The sequence below is a fragment of the Mauremys reevesii genome, unplaced genomic scaffold (assembly GCF_016161935.1).
Source record: "Mauremys reevesii isolate NIE-2019 unplaced genomic scaffold, ASM1616193v1 Contig54, whole genome shotgun sequence".
Taxonomy (NCBI): Eukaryota; Metazoa; Chordata; order Testudines; family Geoemydidae; genus Mauremys; species Mauremys reevesii.
Genome location: NW_024100867.1, coordinates 238,382 through 264,195, shown reverse-complemented (window position 1 = coordinate 264,195; position 25,814 = coordinate 238,382). Strand labels below are relative to the sequence as shown.

Genomic DNA, 25,814 nt, shown 5'->3' with positions numbered 1-25,814 from the left:
AACCGGCTCTAAGTCACCTTTCCACTCTCCTGATCCTGGGTCGGATACAGAATCATAGGACTGGAAGGGACCTCAATAGGTCAGCTAGTTCAGTCCCCTGCCCTCAAGGCAGGACTATTATCTAGACCATCCCTGACAGGTGTTTGTCTAAGCTGCTCTTAAAAATCTCCAATGATGGAGATTCCACAGCCTCCCTAGGCAATTTATTCCAGTGGTTAACCACCCTGGCAGTTAGGAAGTGTTTTCTAATGTCCAAATCTAAACCTCTCTTGCTGCAATTTAAGCCCATTGCTTCTTGTCCTATCTGCAGAGGTTAAGGAGAATATTTTTTCTCTCTCCTCCTTGTAACAACCTTTATGTACTTGAAAACTGCTATCATGTCCCCCTCTCAGTCTTTTCTTCTCCAGGCTAAACAAACCCAGTTTTTTCAATCTTCCCCCATAGGTCATGATTTTTAGACCTTTCATCATTTTTGTTGCTCTTCTCTGGACTTTCTCCAATTTGTCCACATCTTCCCTGATATGTGGCTCCCAGAACTGGACACAATACTCCAGGTGAGGTAAAGTAGAGCGGGAGAACTACTTCTTGTGTCTTGCTTACAACATTCCTGCTAATACATCCCAGAATGATGTTTGCTTTTCCTGCAACAGTGTTACATTATTGACTCATATTTAGCTTGTGATCCACTATGACCCTCACCTTCTCTCGTCGACATAGCAACTTCCTCTCCCTACGTTGATGGGAGAAACCCTCCTGTCAGCGTAGATAGTGTCTCCACTGAAGTGCGACAGCGGTGCTCCTGCAGCATTTTAAGTGTCAACCTGGCCTTAGAGGAACCTCAGATTTCTGTGTTACCCCAGTGGCTGTGCCACCTAGGATCTGACACAGCACCATGAACTCTGCCCCGCCCCCTCCTGCCCCAACATACGTCTCCATGACCCTCCATACACACTGTGCTGAGGCAGGGGGATGGGGAGAGGGGTGGTGTAGAGTTGGCCACACATGGTTAACACTACCTAAGAATTACCCTGTGCCAGGGAGATCCTTGGCTACCCCTTGAGGGCAGCTGCCCCCCAGCTGTTTTGCCCTGATGAATACAGCCCAAGGATTGAGGGTTTATTTGATTGTTAATTAGTAAAATAAAACCAATGAACACGAGTGGGTCTCTGTCTTTTCCTCAAGAGCAGTGTGGGGCTGCTCCGTGAGTGGGTTCCATGCACTGTAGGATATTGTGATCCTGGTAAAGAGAGCAACACACAACACCACCGTGTTAACAGGCACAGACTAAAGGGAACCAGCTGTTACTTACGATAGTTTCTCCAGTTTGCAATTTGGATGTTTCAGTCCCTCACACAGCAGCTGCCCTCCGGAATCCCCCAGGCTGATCTTCCACAGGATCAGCTCTGTCAGGCTCTGGCTGATGCCGAGGGCAGAGGAGAGATGCCCACAACAAGCAGCCGTGAGATCAAAATCGGACAACCTTCAGGAGACAGACATACAGAGAGGGAAATGATCATTTGTTTATGTTCCATTAGCTTACAAAAAGTAAAATGGTGTAAGTCAAATTAGCCCTCCCCTTACCTGAGCTTACACATTTTTGCACCTTCTTCTGGCTCCTTGGTTTTAAGCGATCAGCTCAGACTCCCTTACACAATTGGGCACTAGGTGTAAATAGGTGCTGAGGAGTCTAAATTAGGTCTGGTCTACACTACAGTCAGGTCGATGAAAGGCAGCTTAGGTCAACCTAACTATGGAAGTGTCTACACTTAAATTTTGCCCCCACTGATGTAACTGCCCAGTTACACTGACTTAATAACTCCTCCTCCATGAGCAGTGTAGAGTCAAGGTTAGCTAGGTCAATGCAATGTCAGTGTAGACGCTGCCTTACTTATGTCATCTGTTCCTGGCTTTCAGGAGCCTTCCCACAATGCCCCACACCGACAGTACAATCGATACAAGCACTCCTGGTGAGAACGCGCATGGCTGACACACAGAGCAAAGTGCAGACACACACAAGCGGTGTAATCACTGTGGCAGTTGTATGCAGACATAAGTTAGGTCAACTTAATTCTGTATTGCAGACAGGACCTTAGTCTAGGGCATTCTGAGTGTGAGCGACTGATTGAGAGCAGCACAGGCCCTAAGGCTTTCCTAGCTGGACTATTGTAATATCCTCTGTGTGAAAAATACCTCCATGGCAGTAGTGGGATTGTATCTCTCTGGGGGAAACATCAAAATGTATTTTATTTGCTTTTTACAGCAGTTTCTGGAGAACAACATTATTTGTTTCTTCCCAGCATGTTTGAGTTAGTGGAAGCCAGTCTCCAGGGCTGGGGATGCTGCAATTCTAAAGGAAGGGACATGGCCGCCATGTTTGTGTCAAGCACCAAAGAAAAAACTTTTATAACAATTCAGGAACAAGTGATTTCCTAGTCTACAATGGTAAAGTGCTAAACTCCAAACAACTGAAAAGCTGCCTGTATGGGACCCTATTACTGATTGCTCGAGAAGAGATATTCCCCCACCCCTACTTACGGCTCCCTGCTGACCTTTATGAGGGAATCAGGTGACCTCTGCTCAGGTGTGCCTAACTAGGCTTGGCTGGCCCAGGTCTCTAGCCCTTAAGGGGAAAGCCACCTTGTTAAACTAGCCCAAAATACCACAGAACTCACTTCCATTCACTCACATCCATCTCATCTTCCCTCCTCTCACTTTGTTTCTTTTCCTTTCCATTCTCCATTGATGAGGAAGCCAGGCTGCAGCCCATTCTCTCAGAGTGGTGGATTTAAACCCTGAGCCAGCTGTCTGTGCTGGACTGAAATAGCACCTAACCTCATACTCTAGGGGTTTTATCAACTAAAGAGCTTCACAATCATTTACAGCTGCCTGGGATTGTTCCTGACCAGCCAACTAGACCTGCAGAGCTAACTGGACCTGCCAGTGCTGCCAACACCTGTGAGAGCTGCTGCCTGGAGTGACGGGCAGGCTGAGGAATAGAGGGGTGAAGCATGAAGTACTTACCAACAGATATCTGCCCCTAGAGGTAGTTCCTGGCTGAATCACTCTCTTTTTGCCCTTTCCTTTTTTTCCTCCCTCTTTCTGTTTCTTTGTCTCTGTGTTAGGTATTTCCCAGGATTAGCTCTTGTGATGGTGGTAAAGGATTTGAATGGAAGAGGGTTATTTTAATCGAATTAGGAAAGTCAGCTATAACTGTGTTCTCCTTCACACTTAGTGAGTAAAATAACCTGAGTTTTTACACTAACTTGTACTGCATTTCCAGTATCTGAAGAGCCACTGTGTGATCTAACTTCTTATCTAGTATAATATGATCCATTTACATGGCAGGGGGTTTTCTTTCCCACTCCTTTGGAAGATGGTAGGACCCAGATTTTTAAAGGTATTTAGACGTTTCATCTTCAGAGCCTAAATCCCACTGACAGTCAATTAGACATTACAACACTGAGTGCCGCAATGCCGAAATACCTTTAAAAATCTGGGCCATGGTGCTTTTCAAAGGTTGTTGGTGCATTCACACTGATACTGTGATCTCAGGAGGAAGAGCTGAAATCACAATAGTATAACGTTAACAGGCTCAGTCTAAACGAAATCAGCTCTTACTGTATTTTCTGCAGTTTGCAGTGTGGATGTTTCAGTCCCTCACACAGCAGCTGCACTCCTGAATCTCCCAGCTTGTTTTTCCACAGGTTCAGATCTGTCAGAGTCTGGCTGGTGCTGAGAACGGAGGAGAGAGCCCCACAGCAGGCAGCTGTGAGATCACAGTCAGACAACCTGCAGAAGACAGAAACATACAGAGAGGGAAATTACTATTTATTTATGCCCCATTCTTTACAGAAGAGTAAACAGTGTAAATCAAAGTAGCCCTCCCTTATCTGAACAGACACATTCTTACAGCTTCTTCTGACTCCTTTGCTTTAACAGATAAGCTCAGACTCCCTTATACAACTGAGGATTAGGTGAAAATGGGTCTAGAAGAGCCTAAAATTAGTCTAAGGAATTCTGAGTGTAAACCTGAGGGCAGCAGCGCCACACAAGCTCTGGAGCTTTCCTACCCGGAGTACTGCAATACCATTTTTGTGTTTCATCCAGGACCCACCAACTTTGTCATTTTCACTCCTGTTTTGATGACACGTGGGGAATTTTTTTTTATCCATGGCTTCAATAAATGGTGGGGGTTGGGAAGCAGTAGTGCAGTGTAAGAGCCTTTTCCTTCACCTCCTGCTCCAAAGATACCAGTCTGAACCCAGGTCAGTGATTAGTTATTTCCTGGTTTTATGTGAGAAATATCTCCATGGTAGCAGCAGGACTGTATCTCTCAGTGCTCCGACCAAGGTTCTACTACACATGCTTCTTATGCTGCTCCCCTACCAAGCTCTCAGTAACAGATTCCTTGAAGGGCCTGAGTTTCTCAGCTGTGGTGGTGATGCAGGTTTGGCCTGAAGCTCCCTCTGAGAGCAGGTGAGGAAGTCAAGACCTTCGGGTGGTAAACATTAACATTATATCTGCTCATTTATTTATTTTTATAGCTGGTTCTGGTTCTTTTCTTCCTGGCCTGTTTGGGAGAGCTGGAACCAGTGCTGCCGATGCTGATGTTCTAAGGAAAGGGCCAGGGCAACCATGTTATCTTACTGTCAAGCACCAAAGAACAGACTTTGGGAAAAAATTCAATCCTAACTGTGTTTAATCTGCAAAGCTAAGAGGTTCCAGTACAAATAACTGCGTACCCTCACCTTGATGTGTGTCTGAAGGGAACCTATTATTGTCTCACAGAACCCAAATCTGGGTGAGGTATCTAAGACAGTGTAAACAGTTGGATGTTTTGGAAACATATCACCAGCCCCCAAAATTCCATAGAACTCACTTTCATTCACCTGTATCCATCTCTCATCTTCCCTCCTCTCATTTTGTTTCTTTTCCTTCCCATTCTCTGTTGGTAAAGGAGACGGGCTTGCAGCCCAGAGACTTAGCAACATTCTGTTGGAGTTGTGGCTTTAGACACTGAGCCAGGTGTCTGTGCTGGATTTAAATGGCACTTAATTTAATACTCTGGGATTTTTATCAGCTAAAGAGTGTGATTAATTCTTGAGATGGTGACTAGTGGTTCTAATCAAACTGCACATCTATCATTGATTCTCATTCACATTAAATGAGTAAAATAACCCAAGTACCTCCATTAAAATATACTACATTTACAGTGTGTTAAAAATAACTGTGTGACCCAACTTTTATCTAGCAAAATTTGACAAATCTGCACAGTAGTGGGTCCTTTTCCCACTCTTTGGGAAGACAATAGGTGCTTTTCAAAGACTGTTGCTGCATTCACAGCAGTGAATCCCAGGAGAACAAGCAGAAACCACAATATTACAATGTTAACAGGCACAGACTAAAGGAAACCAGCTGTTACTTACCCTAGTTTCTGCAGTTTGCAGTTTAGATATTTCAGTCCCTCACACAGCAGCTGCACTCCGGAATCTCCCAGTTTGTTTTCTCCCAGGTCCAGCTCTGTCAGAGTCTGGTTGATTCTAAGAGCAGAGGAGAGATCGCCACAACAAACAGCTGTGAGATCACAATCTGACAACCTGAAGGAGACACATATATAGAGAGGAAAATGACTATTACTTTATGCCCCATAGTCTGTGTTGTAGGGGGGCAGAGAGAGAGTCTCAGACACCCTCAGAAGGGTTGGGGCCCTCCAGATCCCATCCCAGCTTATAAGGGAGATAAGGATGTGGGGCTGACAGATGTTCCCCACTCCTAACCCTTCCCACTTCCCCTGACATGTCACCCCTCCCAGTGTCCCATTCTACCTCTCCTGTCCCACTCCCAGTCTAATCCCTTCCCCTCCCACCCATCCACATTTATCTCCCTCCTCATAATCCTCCTTCCACTTGCTGCAGCCCCCAAACTCTCTCTCCCTATTCCCCCCACTCCTCCACTCCCTGGTCCCAACAAGCATTTGCAGCTGTGATTTTTTTCTTTTTCAAAAAGAGTTTGAGCACTTGGAATTTTCTGCTGTACTCAGATTACATTTCCTCAAAATTAAAAAAAACAACTCACCCTTTGACAGAGACAGATTGAAGCCACTTCCTACTTCTGCCCAAGGGTGAATTTGAACTTATAACACCTGGGTGTTTCTCCACTTCAATGGCCATAATAGAGGCCTTTAAGCTATTCAGGTCCTGTGTATAGTACCTCCCTAAAATGCCTCTTCGGCTCTGTGTCTGCACACGCACAGTGTAATCAATTTGACATGATAATATTTGGAATGTCACTAGCTAGAGAACTAAACTCTTTCTTAAATAGTATTTTCATTCTGCTCCTCCAAAGAGGCAATGAGTGGTGTACGCACTAGCTAGGGTATGGGTCAAACTATTCAGATCATGTGGCCATGATCAGAGCCACGGTTTGATCCCTAGAACTGCACACAAAAAAGTTTGCAGAATTCTTCAGTTTTATGAACACTTTTTTTTTTCCGGTGGGGCCCCTTACTCAACCCCTTACTCAAATGACTCCAGATTTGGATCAGTAACCTAGCTCCATGTCCCCATGAAGCACACCACATTTCAAGGGAATGCAAATAATCATGTGGCATGTAGAGCACTTAGACCTTTAAATAGACAGGCGATCTCACTCTTAACTACAACGGAGCTGGCACGCTGTTATAATATTCATAGAATCATACAAGTGTAGGACTGGAAGGGACCTCAATAGGTCATCTAGTCCAGTCCCCAGCACTCAAGGTGGGACTAAGTAATAACTAGACCTGATGAATATATATTAATATAATAACTAATATTTTGTTTTGAACAAGTCACTGTGTTCTCACTGGCCACAGCTCCTGAAGGGAAATCTAACAGATGTCGAACACAGTAAATCTACTAAGTAATAGTGGATGGTAAACAGGGGTGCTGCAACCTGGACCCCCAGTCTAAAAGTGGAGGAATCAACAATGTTCCATTCTGAGAGAAATTGTGTGCAGTTTTGGTCTCCCATGTTTAAGAAGGATGAATTCAAACTAGAACAGGTACAAAGAAGGGCCACTAGAATGATCCGAGGAATGGAAGGCCTTTCGTATGAAAGCAGACTTGAGGAACTCAGTTTGTTTTCCTTAACCAAAAGAAGGATAAGAGGAGATATGATTACACTCTTTAAATATATCAGAGGGATAAATACCAGGGAAGGAGAAGAATTATTTCAGCTCAGTGCTAATGTGGACACGAGGACGAACGGATATAAACTGTCAGTCAGGAAATTCAGGCTTGAAATTAGACGAAGGTTTCTAACCATCAGGGGAGTGCAATACTGGAACAGCCTACCGAGGGAAACAGTGGGGGCGAAGGACCTCCATGACTTTAAGATTAAGCTAGATAAGTTTATGGAGGGGATGGTATGATAGGATAACGGGATTAGTCAATAGGTCAATTAAGTGCCACACTGGTAAATAGTACAATGGGTCAATGGTATGATATAACCTTTTCCAGAGGGTTTGGCTGGAGAGTCTTGCCCGCATGCTCGGGGTTCAGCTGACCGCCATATTTGGGGTCGGGAAGGAATTTTCCTCCAGGGAAGATTGGCTATGGCCCTGGAGGTTTTTCGCCTTCCTCCGAAGCATGGGGCAGGGGTCGCTTGCTAAGGAGTGGGTGGATCGGCTTATGTGGCCTGCATCTTGCAGGAGGTCAGACTAGATGATCATAATGGTCCCTTCTGATCTTGAATTCTATGATTCTATGAATGTGCCGGGCCTCTTACTGGGAAGGGTGCACTCGGAGAGACAGAGGGGTCAAAGATGCAGCAAGCCTTGAACTGTGACAGCTAGTGTTTGTTGTAGGGTTAGTTCTTGTAATGGAGGTAAAGGATTTGAATGAAGGATGGTTATTCTAACCAAATTGTGAAAGGATCTTGTAACTGTGTTTTCATTAATGGTTTGTGAGTAAAATAAGCTGAGTACCTACATTAAACTATAACACATGTACAGTGCATGAAAGTCATTGTGTGATCCAACTTCTTATGGCTTTTTCAAACAGTTTTCCTTTCCCCCAGTGGCTTAGATACCTTACAACATTCACTTCTACCTGTAGATTTAAAAACAACTGGCTGTATTTCTGCGATGGTAAACAGTACTTTCCTTTGTGTCCTTTCACTCTGCCTTTTTCTCTGCTTGTCTCAGGATTAATTGTGATAATGGTGGTAAATTAGTTGAGTGAATGAGGGTTCCTTTAATTAAATTGGGAAAGGATCCTAGACCTGTGTTCTCAATCTCGCTTACTGAATAAAAACTTGAGATTCTAACATGCAAACGTGTTGCATTTAGAATGTACTGTGAGACGTATTATCTTACTTTTTAACAAGAAAATGCAAACTATCAGCACAGCAGTGGGAGAAGAATGAGGGCCAGTTCTTGGGTTGGGGGATGGACAGAAACACTGTGATTCTTGTGAAAAGAGCTTAATTGTGACTCTGTGTTAACAAATACAGATTAAAGTGACTCATCTGTAACTCACCCTAACTTCTGCAGTTTGCAGTCTGGATGTTTCAGTCCCTCACACAGCAGCTGCATTCCGGAATCTCCCAGTTCATTCCCCCACAGTTCCACCTCTGTCAGGGTCTGGCTGGTGCTGAGAACAGAAGAGAGATTCCCACAACAAGCAGCTGTGAGACTGCAAATCCTCAACCTACAGAGACAAAAACATATGGGAGAGAAAAGTTTATTACTTGATTCCTCCCTGTTCGCTGTGATTCTCTCATTGATGTTAGTGTCTGCCTCAAAAGGGAACCATACTTGTTCATTCAGAAGAGAGCAGTCACAGAGCTCTAGCAGGAAGCTGTAGGATGGTCTGTGTGGATTCCATCCACGTGCCCCTAGCTCTGTCAGTCACCCCCAGCTCCACAAGGGAACATTGATGAACTGAAGGGAGGGCAGCAGACTGCAGGGGTATTTGTAATGGGATGGAAAATTCTAACAATAGGCACTGAGGAACAGTTCAAACCCTTTCCCAGTGCTGGTACTCTGGTTCCTTTCTGCGTAAGCAAATGAAATCTAAAGCTGCTATGTAAGCTCCCCTTGTTACCCTGGATTTGAGGGGGGGGGTGTACCCCAGAATTTGATCTAGCCAACTGCAACCATACTATGTCCATTCAGCCATCGTGAGTTAATAAAATAGAACACCACATAGTATAGGGTTAATCTGAAAGCAGGGCTTTTGAAGGCAAGATCAAAACTAGCTGGCAGTTTCTGCTAAGCAAAATGGGAGGAGGGGAGAGAAAAGTAAATAACTGAGACTGAAAGAAGGGGATGAAACACCTTGAGCCTGAGCGCCTCTGATATTAGACGTTTATTGAAAGTTAGGAAAAGTGATGATTTTGTAGAGGTGGTTATGACCTATGTGTTTTGTGGAAGTTAGTTATAAAAGACTAGGTAATATAGTGTATTTTAGAGCAGTCCTCTGAAGCCACCTTGAGAGACATTTTTTCCTGACACCTTTTCTCCCCGATGAGTGAGTAACTGGCCACTGTGAACCTGCTGTTAATAACTCAATACCGCTCCAGATGTCAGGTAAATATCTGGGATGTTCTAAACCTATTGCTTATGTCTGTGTTTGCTTAAATCTAATAAACTGCTGTTTTAGATATAGAGCATGTTTACTTGCATTAATCTTTTATCAGATGGATTTGCTGTGCTCCCATTGATTTATTCCTGGCACCGCTGGGAGTGAAATAGTTATGTTACCACTGCTGTGGGTTCTGAAAACCCTAGGCAGGGCCGGCACTTCCATTTAGGCGACCTAGGCAGTCGCCTAGGGCGCCAGGATTTGGCGGGGGTGGCATTTTGCTGGGAGGGCGGCAGGCGGCTCTGGTGGACTTCCCGCAGGCGTGCCTGCGGAGGGTCCGCTGGTCCCGCGGCTCCAGTGGAGTATCCGCAAGCACGCCTGCGGCAGGTCCACCGGATCCTCCACAGGGACCCCTGCGGGAGGTCCACCGGAGCCGCGGGACCAGCGGGGAAATGGGTAGAGCTGGCCTTGCGCCTAGGGCGCCAAAAACCCTGGCGCCGCCCCTGACCCTGGGTAACACCCTGCCTTCCCCAAAACATTCCTCAGTGCCTAAAAACTAATCAGTCATGTCCGTGGAAGCCAAAACCCTTCCAAATTGGATGACAAGTTACATTATTTTTCTCCCAGCCAGACTCCCAGCTACCTATACTGCAGATGAAAGCCTACCACCACCACCACCCCCGCTCATCTGTTTAACACAACTGGATTCCTTACTCCCAGGGGGACTTTCTAGGATTAGGAGAGAAATTACCTTCCTATCCCCCCTGTATCAGACCCACTTACAAAAGGCTAAAGGTGGGGTTTACAGTGCTTGTGAAACTAAGGGATTCACAGTGCATCCAAGCAAGTGCTCCTTTTAATAAGTTTCTTAGCTGGGACACATGATCTCAGGGTCCAAGTTAACCCTCAGATAAACTGCATGCTGCTGTTTTTGTAAAGGGACCATTCAGCCTTACAAGAATAACATTTTAGTCACAGAACTGCAGGTTGGGCAATCTACTACTTTATTCAATTGCATCTCACCAAACTAAGTGTTGGGGGGAACTTTCCCTCCCAAAACAGGAAGTGAGGGAAGGCTGGAGTATGGCTCCATTGTCTAGTACTCTGGATAACTCGGTTAACTCTATGATGACCATTTCACTGCAAATTTGCAGGCTCCACAATCAAAAACACCTATGACGAGAGGGTATTCCTTGGACTATTGAACTATGGGAAGTTTGTAGTTAACCTCCATGCTTAACCCATTATTAAACTGCTACCTATGAAAAAAATCTGGGTCTGGACCACAGAATGTGACATCTTGGAAAACACAATTAAAATCTCTGCCCCTCACCTTCTCCTACTACTAGAATGAGGGCAATAACACTGACCAACCTCAAAGGAGTGGTGAGGGGATTGCACTAAATTAGGTTTATTAAGTGCCACCTAAGTGCAAAGTGTTGTTAAGGCCAGTCACTGGGAGAATGGGGCACAGACGGCAGGAATTCATGGCTCCTGGCCCTGTGTGTATTCCTCTGCTCCATATTGTCTGTAAATATAGGTACAACATTTACTAATCTCCATCACTGTGGCCTAGTATCTGGTTTTAAAGACAGAGCATTATAGTGGGGCAGTAGCATTCCTAGTCTAGGTTAAGAATCTTCCTGTGCTGCAGGGCCTCTTCCCCGTGGGATAGCCTGCAAAGTGAAGTAGGGAGGCAGGGACTCCCCTTCATTCCCTTGCTGCCTCCAGCCAGTAGACGTGCTCCTCACAGCCCATCGGTACCAACTTCCTTCCTCACAATGGCCCCACCAACCCTACTGGTGGCATGAAGAGAGCAGGAAGAGACCAAAGCTGGTAGCTGAGTGGCACTGAGGTGTTCCTAGGAAGCCTCCTTGAGGCCCCCCACACATGCAGGTGCCCCACAATCATGCCATTCTCCCTACCAGCACTTGGGGCGGCAGATTCTAGGGGGCGGCTTTCGCCCAATCCTAGGGTGGCACGGCCGCTTTTTGTTTTTGTTTGTTTGCTGCTCTGGCCGCCCTGTAGGGGGCGGAGGAGGGGAGCGCCCTGCAGCAAACTCGGCAGGGCAGCCCGCGTCCTTCCCTCCCCGCCAACCGGAGCAGCGCAGAGCCCTCCTGCAGGCGGCGCAGTGGTCGGGGCCACGGGATGAGTGCCCCGCTGAAGCGCTGGCCACCCCCCCCCCCCCGTCTATCCCCCTCCTCCCCACTAGACCAGGCGCGCACTCTGCAGCACAGGAGTCCCCTGCACCCTGGCTCCGGCCGCCCTGTGGGGTTTTTTGTTTTGTTTTTCCCTGCTTTGCCAGCCGTGCCGTTGTCCCTCCCCCTACCCCCACTTTGCTGCTCGAGCCACGCCATGTTTTCGTTTTGTGTCCCCCCACGCCTTTGCCTCGTCGCAGGTTTTTTTTTTTCCTCCTGCATTGCCGCTCCAGCCATGCTATGGTTTTTTGTGTGCCCCAACCAGGCGTGACCGCTCCGGCGGTGCTGCAGGTTTCCCCACCCCGCTTTGCCGTTCCAGCTGTGCCCTTTTTTTGTTCCTCCCACCCTGCTTTGCCGCTTTAGCTGTACCATGGTTTTTTTTCTTTTTTTTTCCCCTGCTTTGCCGCTCCAGCCGCACCATTTTTTTTGTTTTTGTTCCTCCCCCTTCCCCTTGCTTTACTGCTCCGGCCGCACTGTGCTTTTTTGTTGTTGTTGTTGTCCCCCCCCCCCCCCGCTTTACAGTTCCAGCCACGCCGTTTTTTGTTCCCCCCATCCCACTTTGCCGCGCTGTGTGGTTTTTTTGTTTGTTTTTTTTGCTTGGGGCGGCAAAAAAGCCAGAGCCGGCCCTGGCTAAATGCACTTTTACGTAACACTCTGATATCCCAGAAATACACAGGTAATGTCCACAGAAACTCTGCCCTGCAACCTTAACTCTGCACCCCCTGAAGCTGCAATAGTCACTGGGGATATACTGTGAGTAGGTTGCAGACAGGGCTGCCCCATAACAAGCAGACCTGAAGAATGATGAACAAAATCTGCCATTGTGCATTGTGTCCAACAGAATTATATTCACTCATTCCCCTGCATGCACTACCCATCCCTGTGTTATGTGTAGCTGTATTGGATGAGGAACGATTCACTGCAGCCGGTGCCACAGCTCACACTGTCATACAAGGATGGTGTAGATGTGTCAAGAGGACCAGGGATCTCTTGTCTCTGTGCTGAGGTGTGCTGGTTGTCTGAGCAGAGGGCCACAATGGTATATGGTTGCCATAGGGATTTGTAGCATTTTGGTTCAGGACATCACAGGACTCGCTAAGGGGTAGATGAAAGTCATGTCCGAGAGGGAATCCTTAGGTAAAGGGTGAAGGGGAGGTAATTCCTGGAAACTAAGGTGGTTTGTGCAGATTAGGCTAAGTGGTTGAGTGCAGGCCAGGCGCAGCTACCTGTTTTTCACTGAGGCCAACCGAAACCTGGCTGTTGCCTTGAGGAAGATATAATATAATAGTTTCTCCTTTAGTACTGATGAGCTCTGTCCCCACTGTGGTCCATGTCTTCTGGAAGGATAGCTGTCATAAACAGATAGTTAAGGGTTAATGCCTCTTTTACCTGTAAAGGGTTAAGAAGTTCATCTAGCCTGGCTGACACCTGACCAGAGGAACCAATGGGGGAACAAGATGTTTCAAAAGGAAGGAGGGAAGTTTCCTTTGTTTAGAGTCAGTTTCAGTTTTCAGCCAGAGTGAAAAAGATCCAGGAAGCAGCCTCTTATCAGAGTAGTAAGTTTTAGAAAGGGATAAATAGGTTTATGTTTATTTTCTTTGTAACTTGTCTTGGTACCATTAAGGGAATTATCAAAATTTGGATATTCTTGTGTGTATTAAGATTTTTGCCCAGGGGAACATCCTCTGTGTTTCGAATCTGTTGTCTGTGAGAGTAGCTGGTATGCTAATCTCTCCCAGAGGGTTTTCTTTTACCTTTCTTTTCTTTAATTAAAAGCCTTTTTCTTAATACCTGATTGATTTTTTCCTTGTTTTTTAGATCCAAGGGGGTTGGATCTGGATCCACCAGGAGTTGGTGGGAGAAAGGAGGGGGATGGTTAATTTCTCCTTGTTTTAAGATCCAAGGGGTTTGGATCTGTGTTCACCAGGGAATTGGTGAAGAGTCTCTCAAGGCTATCCAGGGAAGGGAATTAGTGCTTGGGAGTGGTGGCAGCGATACCAAATCTAAGCTGGTAATTAAGCTTAGAAGTGTCCATGCAGGTCCCCACATCTGTACCCTAAAGTTCAGAGTGGGGAAGGAACCTTGACAATAGCATGCTATGATTAATGATTTGGGGTGGATTGGCGCTCAAAGTGGACAGTGTTAAGGTTGTGGAATGAGCTTACCTCTTCATTTCCCAATTTTCAGGGGTTAAGTATAGATGCACTTGACATTCTAGAAGGGTACAAGGTACTGCCAGTCAACCTTAACTCTGTGTTCACAGGGTGTTGGGGCAAATGATATTATTGCAAGCAGCTCACCTACTGCATTCTTAAATTCAAATGGCAGTGGGTCAAAGCCCACTACAAAGCTTTTAGAGTGTGGCAGCAGGTTCCATGCAACCAGTTAGCGTGCACCAGGCTAGTTCACTGTACAGTCACACCCTGGCTTGCCGCACACTAAGTCGCAATGCAGACAAGCCCTGGGGCAAGTCAGGAGGTGACCTCCCTTATACAGGCTGAGACAATGACTTCATCCTCATGCAAACATACTCAGTCACCCCACAACGGACATGGCTTTTCAAGGCAGTTCCATAGCTTGATGCCCGAGGTGCTGTATCCCACAAGAGGCCTTCAAAGAGGAATGGATGATCTCCTCATTAATTCACCAGTCCTGACCCAAATCCTCAACACAGCAGACTCCTGAGTGCACACTTTGCACTGGGCCTGATTCCATACAAGGACTTCAAAAATCCTCTTACCATATCAGGAGGAGATCGCAACTAACTAATCAGTAATTTCCAAATCCAGTTGGTGGATCCATCCTCTGAGGTTTTATCAGGGGTTCCTATTGTTGGGACCAGCAAGGCTAGCGATTGCTACAGATGCCTGCCTGCATGGCTGGGGGCATAGGGAATGCGGTCTGACTCGGAAAAGATGTATAAGCTGATCAGAACTAAGGGCAATCAGGTGAGCCCTCCTTCATACCCAGCAGTGAGTATCATGTTCTTAGCATCATCTACAAAACAACTGATGGGGCAAAGTGGGGACAGGTGTGCAGGACTGGAACTATGAGAATAGCAGGTGGGGTAGCAAACTTATGCAGTCAAGTTGTATGAATGGCAGGTAGAGATTTTTTTCTGGTAACTTGTTTTGCTTTATGCCTAGAAAGATTAGGGGGTGCTGAAATATCCTTGCTCTCTTATCGTGGTAGCATCATGATCCTAGCATGCCTATTTACACTACCTTCTGCAGTCTCAATAAGACAATCACTGAGGTTTCAGCAGCTTTGCTGGTTCAGCAACTTTGGGCTAAACCTACCCCTGAAATGTGAATGAGAGCTGAATGTGCAGGAATCATTAATGTTTGTTTATCTCGTACAGCCAGTTGAGAACAGTTCCCAGGGTGAAGGGTTTCCCCCAGACTCAGAAGAGTGTGGGCATCCTCCACCACATAGCATGAGGAGAGCAAGGTCTGGTCCTGGGCTGTCTGGTGCAGCTGTGTTTGATTGCTGTAAAACCATTTCAATGTTACCGTTCTGATAGGCATAAGCTAAAGGAACCAGCTGTTGCTTACTGTAGTTTCTGCAGTTTGCAGTTAGGATGTTTCAGTCCCTCACACAGCAGCCTCACTCCACTATCTTCCAGTTTGTTCCTCCACAGGTCCAGCTCTGTCAGGGTCTTGTTGGCTCTGAGAGCAGAGGAGAGAGCCCCACAACAAGCAGCTGTGAGTCCGCAGTCCACCAACCTGGATGAAGAGATAGAGAACAGTGGCTTATCTTTGATATCATAGGTGCTGAGTTTTCTTTTTCCCTGAGGGTTCTCCACCACTGCTCTGCCCCAAGGCCCTACCTCCTCCCGAAAGCACCTTCCTCATTCCACCTCTTCCTGGCCCCACTACACCCATTCCCCTGAGGCCCCGCCCTCACTCTGCCTCTTCCTACCCCACTCTAACCTCTCCACTGAGGCCCCATCCACCCGCCACTCACTGCTCTCCACTCTCCCCCAAGAGCCTCACCTAGCCGCCAAACAGCTGATCAGCAACTGCCGCCAAACAGCTGTGGCTGGTGGCCGCTGAGCACCCACTATTTTTTTTTCAATGGCTGCTCCAGCCCTGGAACACATGGAGTCGGCGCCTATGGGTGCTCCAGCCCCAAAGCACCCACAGAGTTGGTGCCTATGTTTGACATAATCACTATATTGTGGGAGTGCAGGGAGAGATTGCAGCAATGAGCATTGGGAACAAAAATTTGAAAGGCCAGTTGTGAGGATTCACTGGTGTAACTCTAGAGCTAATCCACTGCCATTAATAGAGACACACTTGAAAGTACAGAACTGAGGACCCCTTATGTCAGTTACCCTGTATTGCACCAGTGAATGTTCTGTTGAACTGAAGGGACTGGGTACACTGTGGGTGTCTTTTCAGTAGGTTGGGGTAATCTGAACAAAATGCAGATGGGTGTATCTGGGAAATAGTTCACTGTGCTTCGTGGATAGCACTCTGGTTCCCTTCTGATTAAGCAGATGGAGCTGTTATTTCGGTATAAGCTCTCCTGCCCCAAAATATTCCTCAGGGGTAAAGACCATTTATTAACTATCCCTAGTGTGAACAGAAACCTTTCAACCCAGAAGCCAGACTGCCTGATTGTTCTGACACCAAACACCCATATTGTTGATGATCCGGGACCTTTGCATCCTCTCTGCCTACCAAAGAGGGACTGGAATCCCTTGTCCCAAACCACCTTCCAGACCTCTCAATATCTGTGGTAACACATCTCAGTGATAACTCATTCAAGCAAGAGGGCATTGTCACCTGCCCCATGTCAGCTAGCAGGAGGCTGTGTTGTCACATCAATGGAAAACTTTTCCAAGTCAATGGAAAACCAACAAAGACCATGACAAATGATCAAAACCACTCGGAGGTGAAAAGGACCATTACAGCAGGCATGGGATTGCCCTGGCTATGAATAAAGACAAACCACTGTTTTCAGTATAACAGAGTGTAGGGATGGGGTTGCATTCATGAATGTTTGGATCTTAGTTCTTGGAAACCAGCTAGTTCTGCAATTCACTCAAGCTGGGGTAAAGTCAACTTTATGAGATAGGAAAGGTAACTATTAATTAGTGTACATCCAGGTTTGCATTTTATGATTTTGTTTTATATTGTAACTATTTGTTTCCACTGCTCTCTATTATTTCTCTATCCTCTCTTAAATAAATCTTCTCTTTTTTTATTATAAATGGTCACAAGCGCTGTGTGGTTTTACAGGGTTTAAGCTGAAACTGGTAATTAGTACACTGCACCTTCGGGTGCAGAGGATCTGGAATTTCTGTTACCACAGGCTGGATATTAGAGGGGAACAATTCAAAGGGACACCAGGGGTGGGGTTAGGGTTAGGATACAGCTTGTGTGGAAGTGGAAGTTAACATGAAGTTAGGATTAGGAGACAGCTTGAGTGGCTGAAGGGCTGGCAGTGTCAGTGAACTGAGACCCAGCCACCACCAGCAAGGCCACCTCTCATTAGGGGTGGAGGGTAACAAGTCCTGGGTATCCTGAGAATTGCCACAAACCTCCAAACCAGGTGATGAATGACAGAAGCAACTGACATGTGACAAGGGCTGGAGAGTAGACTACCTGTTATGTTACATCATGATTGAACAGATCAATGATTTTTAACTATAAAATCTGTTTTTAAGGATGTTTTCTCCCTGCATGAATTAAATAAAACAGGGCTTTAAAAAGAAAACTAGAAGAACAAGGAGTGATCCTGTGTAACCACAAGGAGCCCTTCCTGAGGCAGGAGCAAGAGTTGGGTCAGAAATTTTCAGATCCACTGAAATGGATCAATACTTACCGCAGTCTCTGCAGCTTGCAATTTGGATGCTTCAGACCTTCACACAGCAGCTGCGCTCCTGTGTCTCCCAGTTCATTATCACTCAGTTCCAGGTCTGTCAGGAACGGGTTGGCACTGAGCACAGAGGAGAGGTCCCACAACAAGCACCTGCAAGTTCACAACACCTCAATCTGCAGGAGACAGGTGCACAGATTAGAAAATTAGCATGTCTGGCTAAATCCTTTTGCTGCTGTCAGTGGGTTCCTAGAAACATTGTTTTAGAAGATGTCATTCTAGAGGAGGGGTAGTAGGTGCTGAGAACCTAAACATGCTGAAGAGACAGATTTTTAACAGATGTTAGGATGCATAAAGAATGGGACAGGAAATATCACTGAAAATATTATAGTACTGTGATGGGGTGTCTACCCCACACAGGATGGGAAAGGGTTACAGTGGCCAGGTAGGACTATTAACTCCACAGGCTGCACCTGGAGGGAGAGCCAGGGAGCAGGGAATTCATGGCTAGCAGGCTCAGCTGGCAGGAATAGGTGGGGCCTCCAAAGCCAAGGAGCTGGTAACAGACAGCTGCTGGGAAAGGGCAGTCGCTCCCTGGGAAGAAGGAGGAGGGTTTGGAGCTGGCACACCGAGTAAGGAGGGGAACCAGAAGTTGCAGGAAGCAGTCCATGGAAGAAGCAGTGAGGGCTGGAAGAGGAAAGCCCAGAACTTTTGGGATGAGGGTCTCTGGACTGGAACCCGGAGTAGTGGGTGGGCCCGGGTTCCGCTACCAGCCACTGAGGGCGTGGCATAAACTGGCAGGGCAGTGAACAGGAAGACTGCCTGGGTCACCATGGGAGTGACAGAGAATTGAAGGATTGTACCCCAAAAGCAGGAGTGCTGAGTGACCTGGCCAGAGGGCTGAGTCACAAAGAGGACACTGCAGTTCCTGGGACAAGAGAGGAGCTGCAAAGATGGTGTAACGGTGAGCAAACCACAGAAGGGGGCGTCCACCTTAACAGCTAATCCCTGGGGTGAGCAGGAGGAGGTGCCACACAAGCGGTGAATGGTGCACCCCATGACAGGAACACTGCGTGCAGAACTGGAGGGGGTTCCAAGAAGAGTGGTGAGAATGACCAAGCCCCTGAGGTCCCTTCCAACCCTAATATTCTATGAAAATATCCTGTAAAACTTGAACAGAAGTTATGGAATTGAGATAAAGGTTATTGAATTAAGTTAAACATCACTGAATTTGGGGTAACCTCTTTGCAGTTCACTGTATTTCAAATGCAAAATGTTTATGTGCTACTGTGAGATTGTATGGAACTTCTTTAGCAGAAAGACAAGATTAATGCAATCTCTGGAAGGTATGAGGAAATTCATGTGTATTCATCCAAAAAGACCACTGAAGTGGATTTCCATAGGAAATACCTTGAGGTGAGGGGAATACAAATTCCCCTTGAGGTGAGGGGAATACAAATTCTCCTCCTCTGAAAGCCAACCTTTTGAAGATATGGCCTGGGGAGAGAGACCCTTTTGTATACTAACTACTTGCTTCTGGAAATTCTAGTTCAAAGACCCCTGAACTGTAGGAAAAGGGAACTGAGCATGTTATGAGCATGCTTGTTCTGAACTGAAGCTCTAATGAACTTGTAAACACAATGAGACCTGGAGGAGGGGTATTAAAAGACTGCACTTGCCAGAGGCCCTGTGAGAGTTGGGATGAACTCTGCTAAGCTTATTAGCAGGCATGTTGGTTCTTTTATAGTTTTAAAGTTTTCTCTGTAATGCTTTGTACCTTAGGAATAAAGTAGGCTTGCTTAGAAAGAATTGTGTGGTAACTTATATCTGTAGCAATTATACTCTTATCCATCTCTGAAGAGAAGGCAGGTGTTCTACGGCAACCTATCTGTGCTGGGAATGACACAGTAAAGTCAGCGAACTGTCCAGCCTGGGAATACCCTAGTCAGAAGGAAGAGAGACCTGTGTCTCAGTCCAAGAGCGGTAACAGCTGAGGAGCTGAAAGCCAAGAGTGGGTGCCCTTAAAGACCCGCTGAGGGGAAACACCGATGCAGTCGCCCTGCCCTGCGACAGGACCGAGCACCTCAGCACTGAGATCTGTAGGTTGTGTCAGTGGCGATGAATAAGAGTTTCTTTTTGCCACAGGGGTTGTCAGCAGTCTGGAGGCACAGGTGACAGAGTAGTTGCCAGGGTTCAGCCAGGGGCACATGGAGGCAATGGCTCAGAAGGGATCCAAAGGACAAGGAGTTGCATATGTCCCCTTTCTTTCACTGTTCATGAACATTTTTGAACGGTCTTGGTTTTCTCCTAAGGCAGAATGGGAAAGTTTCTGAAGTTTCAAACATTTTTGTGGGACAGGGAAACTGTTTCCCAGCCAGCCAGCATCAGGTTAACAGGTGTTAGTTACAGAAACCAGCTGTTATTTACCTTATATTGTGCAGTTTGCATTTGGGATGTGTCAGTCCTTCGCACAGCAGCTGCACTCCTGGATCTCTCAGTTTATTGTGTCCCAGGTCTAGCTCTATAAGACTCTGGTTAGTTCTGAGAGCAGAAGAGAGATCCCTGCAACCATCAGCTGTGATATGACAATACCACAACCTGTAGGAGAAAGATACATACAGAGAGTCAAATGACTGGTTGTTTATCCTCCCCTCCCTGTCTCGCCCTCACTGTTAGTTGGAGTCTAGAAAAGGATTGTTTAATTTGGAATTGTAGTGTTACAGTCGGAGTTTAAAGGGGGTAACATTTAACTTTAAAAAGAGGAACTACACAAGAATGAGGATAAGGGGATCAATGGCTAATATTTCCTCATAGCTTTTGAATGGGAAAGTAAAGGCTGCCCCTAATAACCATGGCTTCTACATCCTGTTGCCTCCCATGATACTGAAGACAGGCTATCCCTGGGGAATATTACCATCCCCTGGTCTCCACGGATAGGAAACTGGACAGGAAACTAAAAACAACCCAAGGTGATGTGGGGAGCAAAAAGAAAACACAGTGCGAATAAAGTGAGACACAGGAGGTAGCAGTCAGAAAATGAGGGGGGCATGGGAAGGGGGGTAACCAGGTCAAGGGCTGGAATGGTGCGATGGGGCTCTAAAAGCCCCAGGCCTGGTGGGGGGAGAAACCTGATGACCCTCCCACAATCCCTGACACAGGAGGCTTGTTCTGGGGTGGGGCTAAAGGGCTGGAGGAGAGTGGCCTTAGCCTGTGCCATCAGCCAGGGCTTTCCACTGCTACAGAGCAGCCCCTGGCAGGGGGAGCTGTAAATCAAAGCAGCCCTCAGAACTGTCTAGTTTTACACTGGGGCCATTCAGCCCCCAGAGCAGCTCAGAACCTAGGATTTGTATAGGCATCTTAAAGCCATGTTAGCCCAGTGCATCGCCCCTCCTCCAGACACAACAATAAATCTCATTCTCGGGGTTGTCCGTATTGGGAGTGTGAACCTGGAAGGCACCATTGTGTGAATTTCCATGTGTATCTGTTATGGCCCTTATCCTGCACCCCACAAGGGGCATGTGTGGAAAGCTGAAGGAAAGCAGGGGGTTGAGCGTGGCTGCATTTCCAATGGGCCAGGGAACCTCGGCTTTAGAGAGAAACATGTCGCTGGGCTATAGTCAGGCTCACTCTCCTTCTCTGGCCCAATGACTATTTAAATATTTACACAAAGAGGAATGGCTCCAACAGGAGAGACCGAGCGCTCCACATAACAAATATCCTGTAGCCCAGTGGTTAGAGCAGCCTCTTGAGAGCTAGGAGACCCCTGTCCAAATCCTTTCAGACTGAGGGGGAATTAAACCTGAGTCTCCCACATCCCAGGTGAGTGGTCTAACCACTGGGCTAAAAATTATAAGGGAAGTAGTAGCACTACCACCAACACCACATTGTATCAGGCCCCCCAGGGATGACAGACCAGCAAATGCTTATCTTCCCTTAGATTGTGAATCGTGCTGGGGCTTAGACCTGAGACAGGCATCCACGCACCTAGAGTGAGGCTGCAGGACACATGTCCAGAGGCAGAAACTTGGCTGTAGAAACTTTTCTTGTAGAAATGTAGGTGCCAAGTGAGTTTAGGCACCTATAGGGTTAGGTGACAGCCAAGTGGGCAGTTTGTGGATTGCAGTGGGGCCTAAATCTGGGGTTTAGGTGCCTAATTCTCTTTGCAGATCTGGGCCTGTGTGAAGCTGTTCCTTCCCTGAGGCCTAAGGGAAAGGGGAAAGCCAGCCTGCCTTCGAGAACATGGAGGGAACTAAGAATTGTTACGAACAAGGGCCATTTGGAGGCCTTCTTAAAGGGCCCACGCTTTTGTGCTTGGGTTTGGTCTTCCCCTTCTCAGCTCCTGTATAGGGTTGTATTTAAAAGGATGAGATTATGCTTCAGCTTTCATTGTAATAATAATATTTAATTTCTTTATTAAGACAAATACTTATTCCTCAAGTTCAGAGGAGTTTGGAAGTCGTACTCCAGTTTAGGGCCCTCTTTAGATATAACTTCCATATTCAAAACATTAGGGGCCATCAAGGTGTTGGTAGCCACTGACACTTCCGGTCTTGGAGGGACACTTAGTTTTCATCCTCTCCACATACCTGCAGGGAGCTCACATCATACACCATCCCCACACCCTGCTGAGTTCTTTACAGAAAGGAAACTAATCAATACTTGCCGCAGTTTCTGCAGGTTGCAGGCTGGATGTTTCAGTCCCTCGCACAACAGCCTCAGTCCAGAATCTCCCAGGTTGTTCCCCTCCAGGTTCAACTCTGTCAGGGTTGGTTTGGTACTGAGAACAGAGGAGAGATCCCTGCAACAAGCTGCTGTGAGACCACAACTCTCCAAGCTGCAGGAGACAGAGATAAACAGGGAAGAAAATGAGCACTTCTCTCTGCCCAGTTCCTTCAGTGAGGACCAATGGGAATAAAGATTCCTTTATTCTGGGAATAAAATCACAGATCTGGAGTAGTGGATGCTGAGGACCACATGACCATGTGGTGTTTTTGAATCCATGGGCATCTGTAGTTCTCATTGATCCTGTGTTCCATATACAAATGTTATTCTAAGATAAAGTTCCCAAATTCCATCCCCTTTCCCAGGGAAGATCAGACTGATCCTGGGACTGTCCATGATCAGATCTAAATGCCAGACCAGCCTCTCTGATCTCTGATGATAACCTTTGTTCAGGCAGCTCTGACTGCTGCGCAGTATGTAGCCTTTGAACATATGGAAGGGCACAAGCTCATACTCACATTTCAGAAAACCAGGAACTACTCAGCTAAGATTCCTGTGCCCCATTTGGAACTGGACAGGCAACCCCCAAATGTCAGAAATCCCATACATTTCCCCAAGGAAAAGGAACGCATTTTTTAAACAGCACATACACAAGGCTTACACTTCATACCCTGGCACAGAGGCCCTGCAAGTACACCCGTAAGAGTTAATATGGCACAATTATTTTCCTTGCACCCTGCTTCCAAAATATGAGCACAAAGCCTTCTTGATCCTGGGTCCTTGGATGACAGAGGCACTTGTCAGAAGCATCTTCTCTGGCTGTTCAAAACAAGCTGAAAATCTGTCTCCTTTGCCTCCCACCCAGCAGCAAGGTTCTCACACACTGGGAAAAGTTCAACAAGCGCTTCTTATTACACGAAAAAGGGGTGAGTTTCTAAAGATCTGAGCATCATGGACCTTGCCTTGACACCCCAAATTAATGTTAGTGAACCTGCCAAACTGGATCACCAGGCTGTGCAGGATCATGAAGAGAAAGTTGAAAATTTGGTGATGGGAAGCAAATTAAATAGACACCTAAATCCTATCCATGGCCCCAATACAATTTGGGAAACATAAGTGTTTAGATCTATCAGTTACTTCCTGCACGTGGACCAACCTTATGACCCAGGCAACAAAAACCCTTCGAATAGCCACAGGCACATCAATTAGAACAGCTCCAACTGTGCATTTTCCAGCATCACATTGGTGAGCCACACACTGGTAGCAATTGGAGGTGGTAGGCTTCCAGATGGTGATTGTCACGTGCTTCTCCACACTAAAGGGCAGAGTCAGACCGTCTCTGATGCTGCAGCTCCAATGTGAACTCTGCACAGACTTACAGCAAAGTGGTCTTCTGAATCCTGAAGTTCTGAAGCCACCGCTGATCACCCTGGGCCTGAAGCCCTATCCTGTCCCACCAGTTCTGGCATACACATATGCTGTATTTTACTCCCAAAGTAAACATTTGTTTTGGATTTTAAAAAATCCGCAAAAGTTTCAAAAGTCTTTTGCAAAAATGAATTTAAAAAGGAATCAGGAGAGAGGAATTTAAAAAAAAAAAAACAGTTAAACCGTCTCAGACAGGAGAGAATTCTACCAAGCAATCAGGACCATGCCAATGCTTAAATGTATACAGGAACAATTCCAAAGGACTGGAAGTATTTCTGATTATTTGGAGGGGAACAGCACTCTCTATTTCGTGTCTTGCCTTCTAGGCCAGTATTGTTCATGTTCACAAAACGACTGGTGATAATTATGGGCTATCTGCACTGTCCACTTACTTGAACACTTGGCTGATCAAGGACATAGTTGTGGAGGGTATCAAAATCACTTGGGTTCACACTAAATTGCCCCAAATCTCCACTTGTCCCCAGAAGACAATTAGAGTGGGTAGGAACTTTGCAAGACATGGCTCAACTCAAAGCCTTCCTGTTACATGCCAATATTCAAGACACCACCGGTCCAGAAGAGAGGATGAAAAAAAGCCAACAGGTGACTTGCTAGAAATGTTGGGTCTGAAGCCTGCAATGGAATCTATAGTACCCAGGGCACATCTCCACATGAGATAACCTCACTAGCTCTTCAAATCTCTGTGCAAGCAAATGGTTCAGGCACTCTCTCATCACATCCGGGTAACAGACAAGCTGTGGACTTCTCTGGTTTGGTGCCCAATGACATCACCAGCCAGACAAGCTCCAGCTGAATGCCAGACACCACTTGCAATAAAATGGAATTGGACTTTAACAACAACAGCTCCAGCCCATCTCCGCTAACTTCTCTTTTCCCCAGAGGACAGTTATTACCATCTTTGATACCATCTAAGAGCCTGTCGAACAAGAGTTCTTTTCCTTCTAAAAACTCTCTCCAATTAAAGGGAAAGGGGAAAATGTCTACATTTGCAGTTTTTGTGCTGTCAGTTTCACCAGTGATAGGGAAACGGTTAAAGAAAAGCGCTGGTTTGTGTATTAACTTAGGGTCACAGGTGTCAGAACTTCATCACTGATGAGAGCAGCGCCCTGAGGGCAGCTATCCCACAGTGCAGCTCTCCAGGAAAGGTGGGAGGGGTGATTGCAGGGCATCTTGGGTCCCTGTACACCCCCCTTTCCTCAAACACTAGTCAGCTCCAGTAGCTCAGCATTGCTGCAATCGGGATCCTTTGCTCTCTGGAGCAGGCATTGTCACCTGGACATAAAAAAGGAAGGGGAGTTTCAAAGTTCCTGGGGCTTTACAAAGGGAGGGGCGGACATCTGTTTACCTGGCATCAAAGCAGCGGAAGTGCTGGCTAGAGTGGTCAGGTAGGCACTCTGGGATATCCTGAGGAGGCTGCAAGCTGTTATACAGGAAGAACGTGTCTTCACTTACACTTACACTTAGGGACAAAGGGGACAATCGGGAATGGATTTCCAAAACCCTCCTGTCCAAATCACAGTGACCAGAGAAACATCCAGCCGGGGACAGGGAGCCGATATAGAAGGACTCCAAACCCAGGAAGCTTGGTTTGTCCAAGAACAACTGCTCATAGATGTTCTCGAGATGCAAACAGTCCTCTAACCACTAAGGACCTTCAAAGACCTGGGTTGAAATCCTGGCCCCATGGAAGTCAGTGGCAAAACCTTCATGAACATAAGTGAATCCAGGGTTTAATCCCTTAGTATCCCCAAAGGGGGTCCTGATTCCAATGGAGATACAAGCAGGAGGCACCTGACAGCGAGTCATGCGCTGGGAAGCCCTGCAGGAGTGAGAGCAGGCTCTGCCCCACCAGGCATTCTTAGCCATCACATACATGGCAGGGAAGGAGAACACAATCATAGATAGAGCAAGCCAATACATGATAAATCCTCAAGAGTGGTCTGTGACCAGGGAATGACAGATCAGAAATACCTGTAATGTTCAGTGGAAAGGGTTTCTGGAGTATGAGCAAACAGGTTCACATGGACCCTTTATTTGCCCCCCACAAAAACAG

General features: G+C 46.6%; 1 protein-coding gene across 1 annotated transcript in view; it reads right to left on the bottom strand.

Annotated features, from left to right (window-relative positions):
- LOC120394385 (NACHT, LRR and PYD domains-containing protein 3-like) overlaps positions 1-25,814 on the bottom strand; it is a 51,874-nt gene that overhangs the window by 5,305 nt on the left and 20,755 nt on the right. The window contains 9 exon segments of the mRNA XM_039518617.1: positions 1,310-1,480; positions 3,619-3,789; positions 5,427-5,597; positions 8,520-8,690; positions 15,319-15,489; positions 17,597-17,729; positions 17,732-17,766; positions 20,018-20,188; positions 22,254-22,424. Coding sequence (XP_039374551.1) covers positions 1,310-1,480; positions 3,619-3,789; positions 5,427-5,597; positions 8,520-8,690; positions 15,319-15,489; positions 17,597-17,729; positions 17,732-17,766; positions 20,018-20,188; positions 22,254-22,424 — 1,365 coding nt within the window.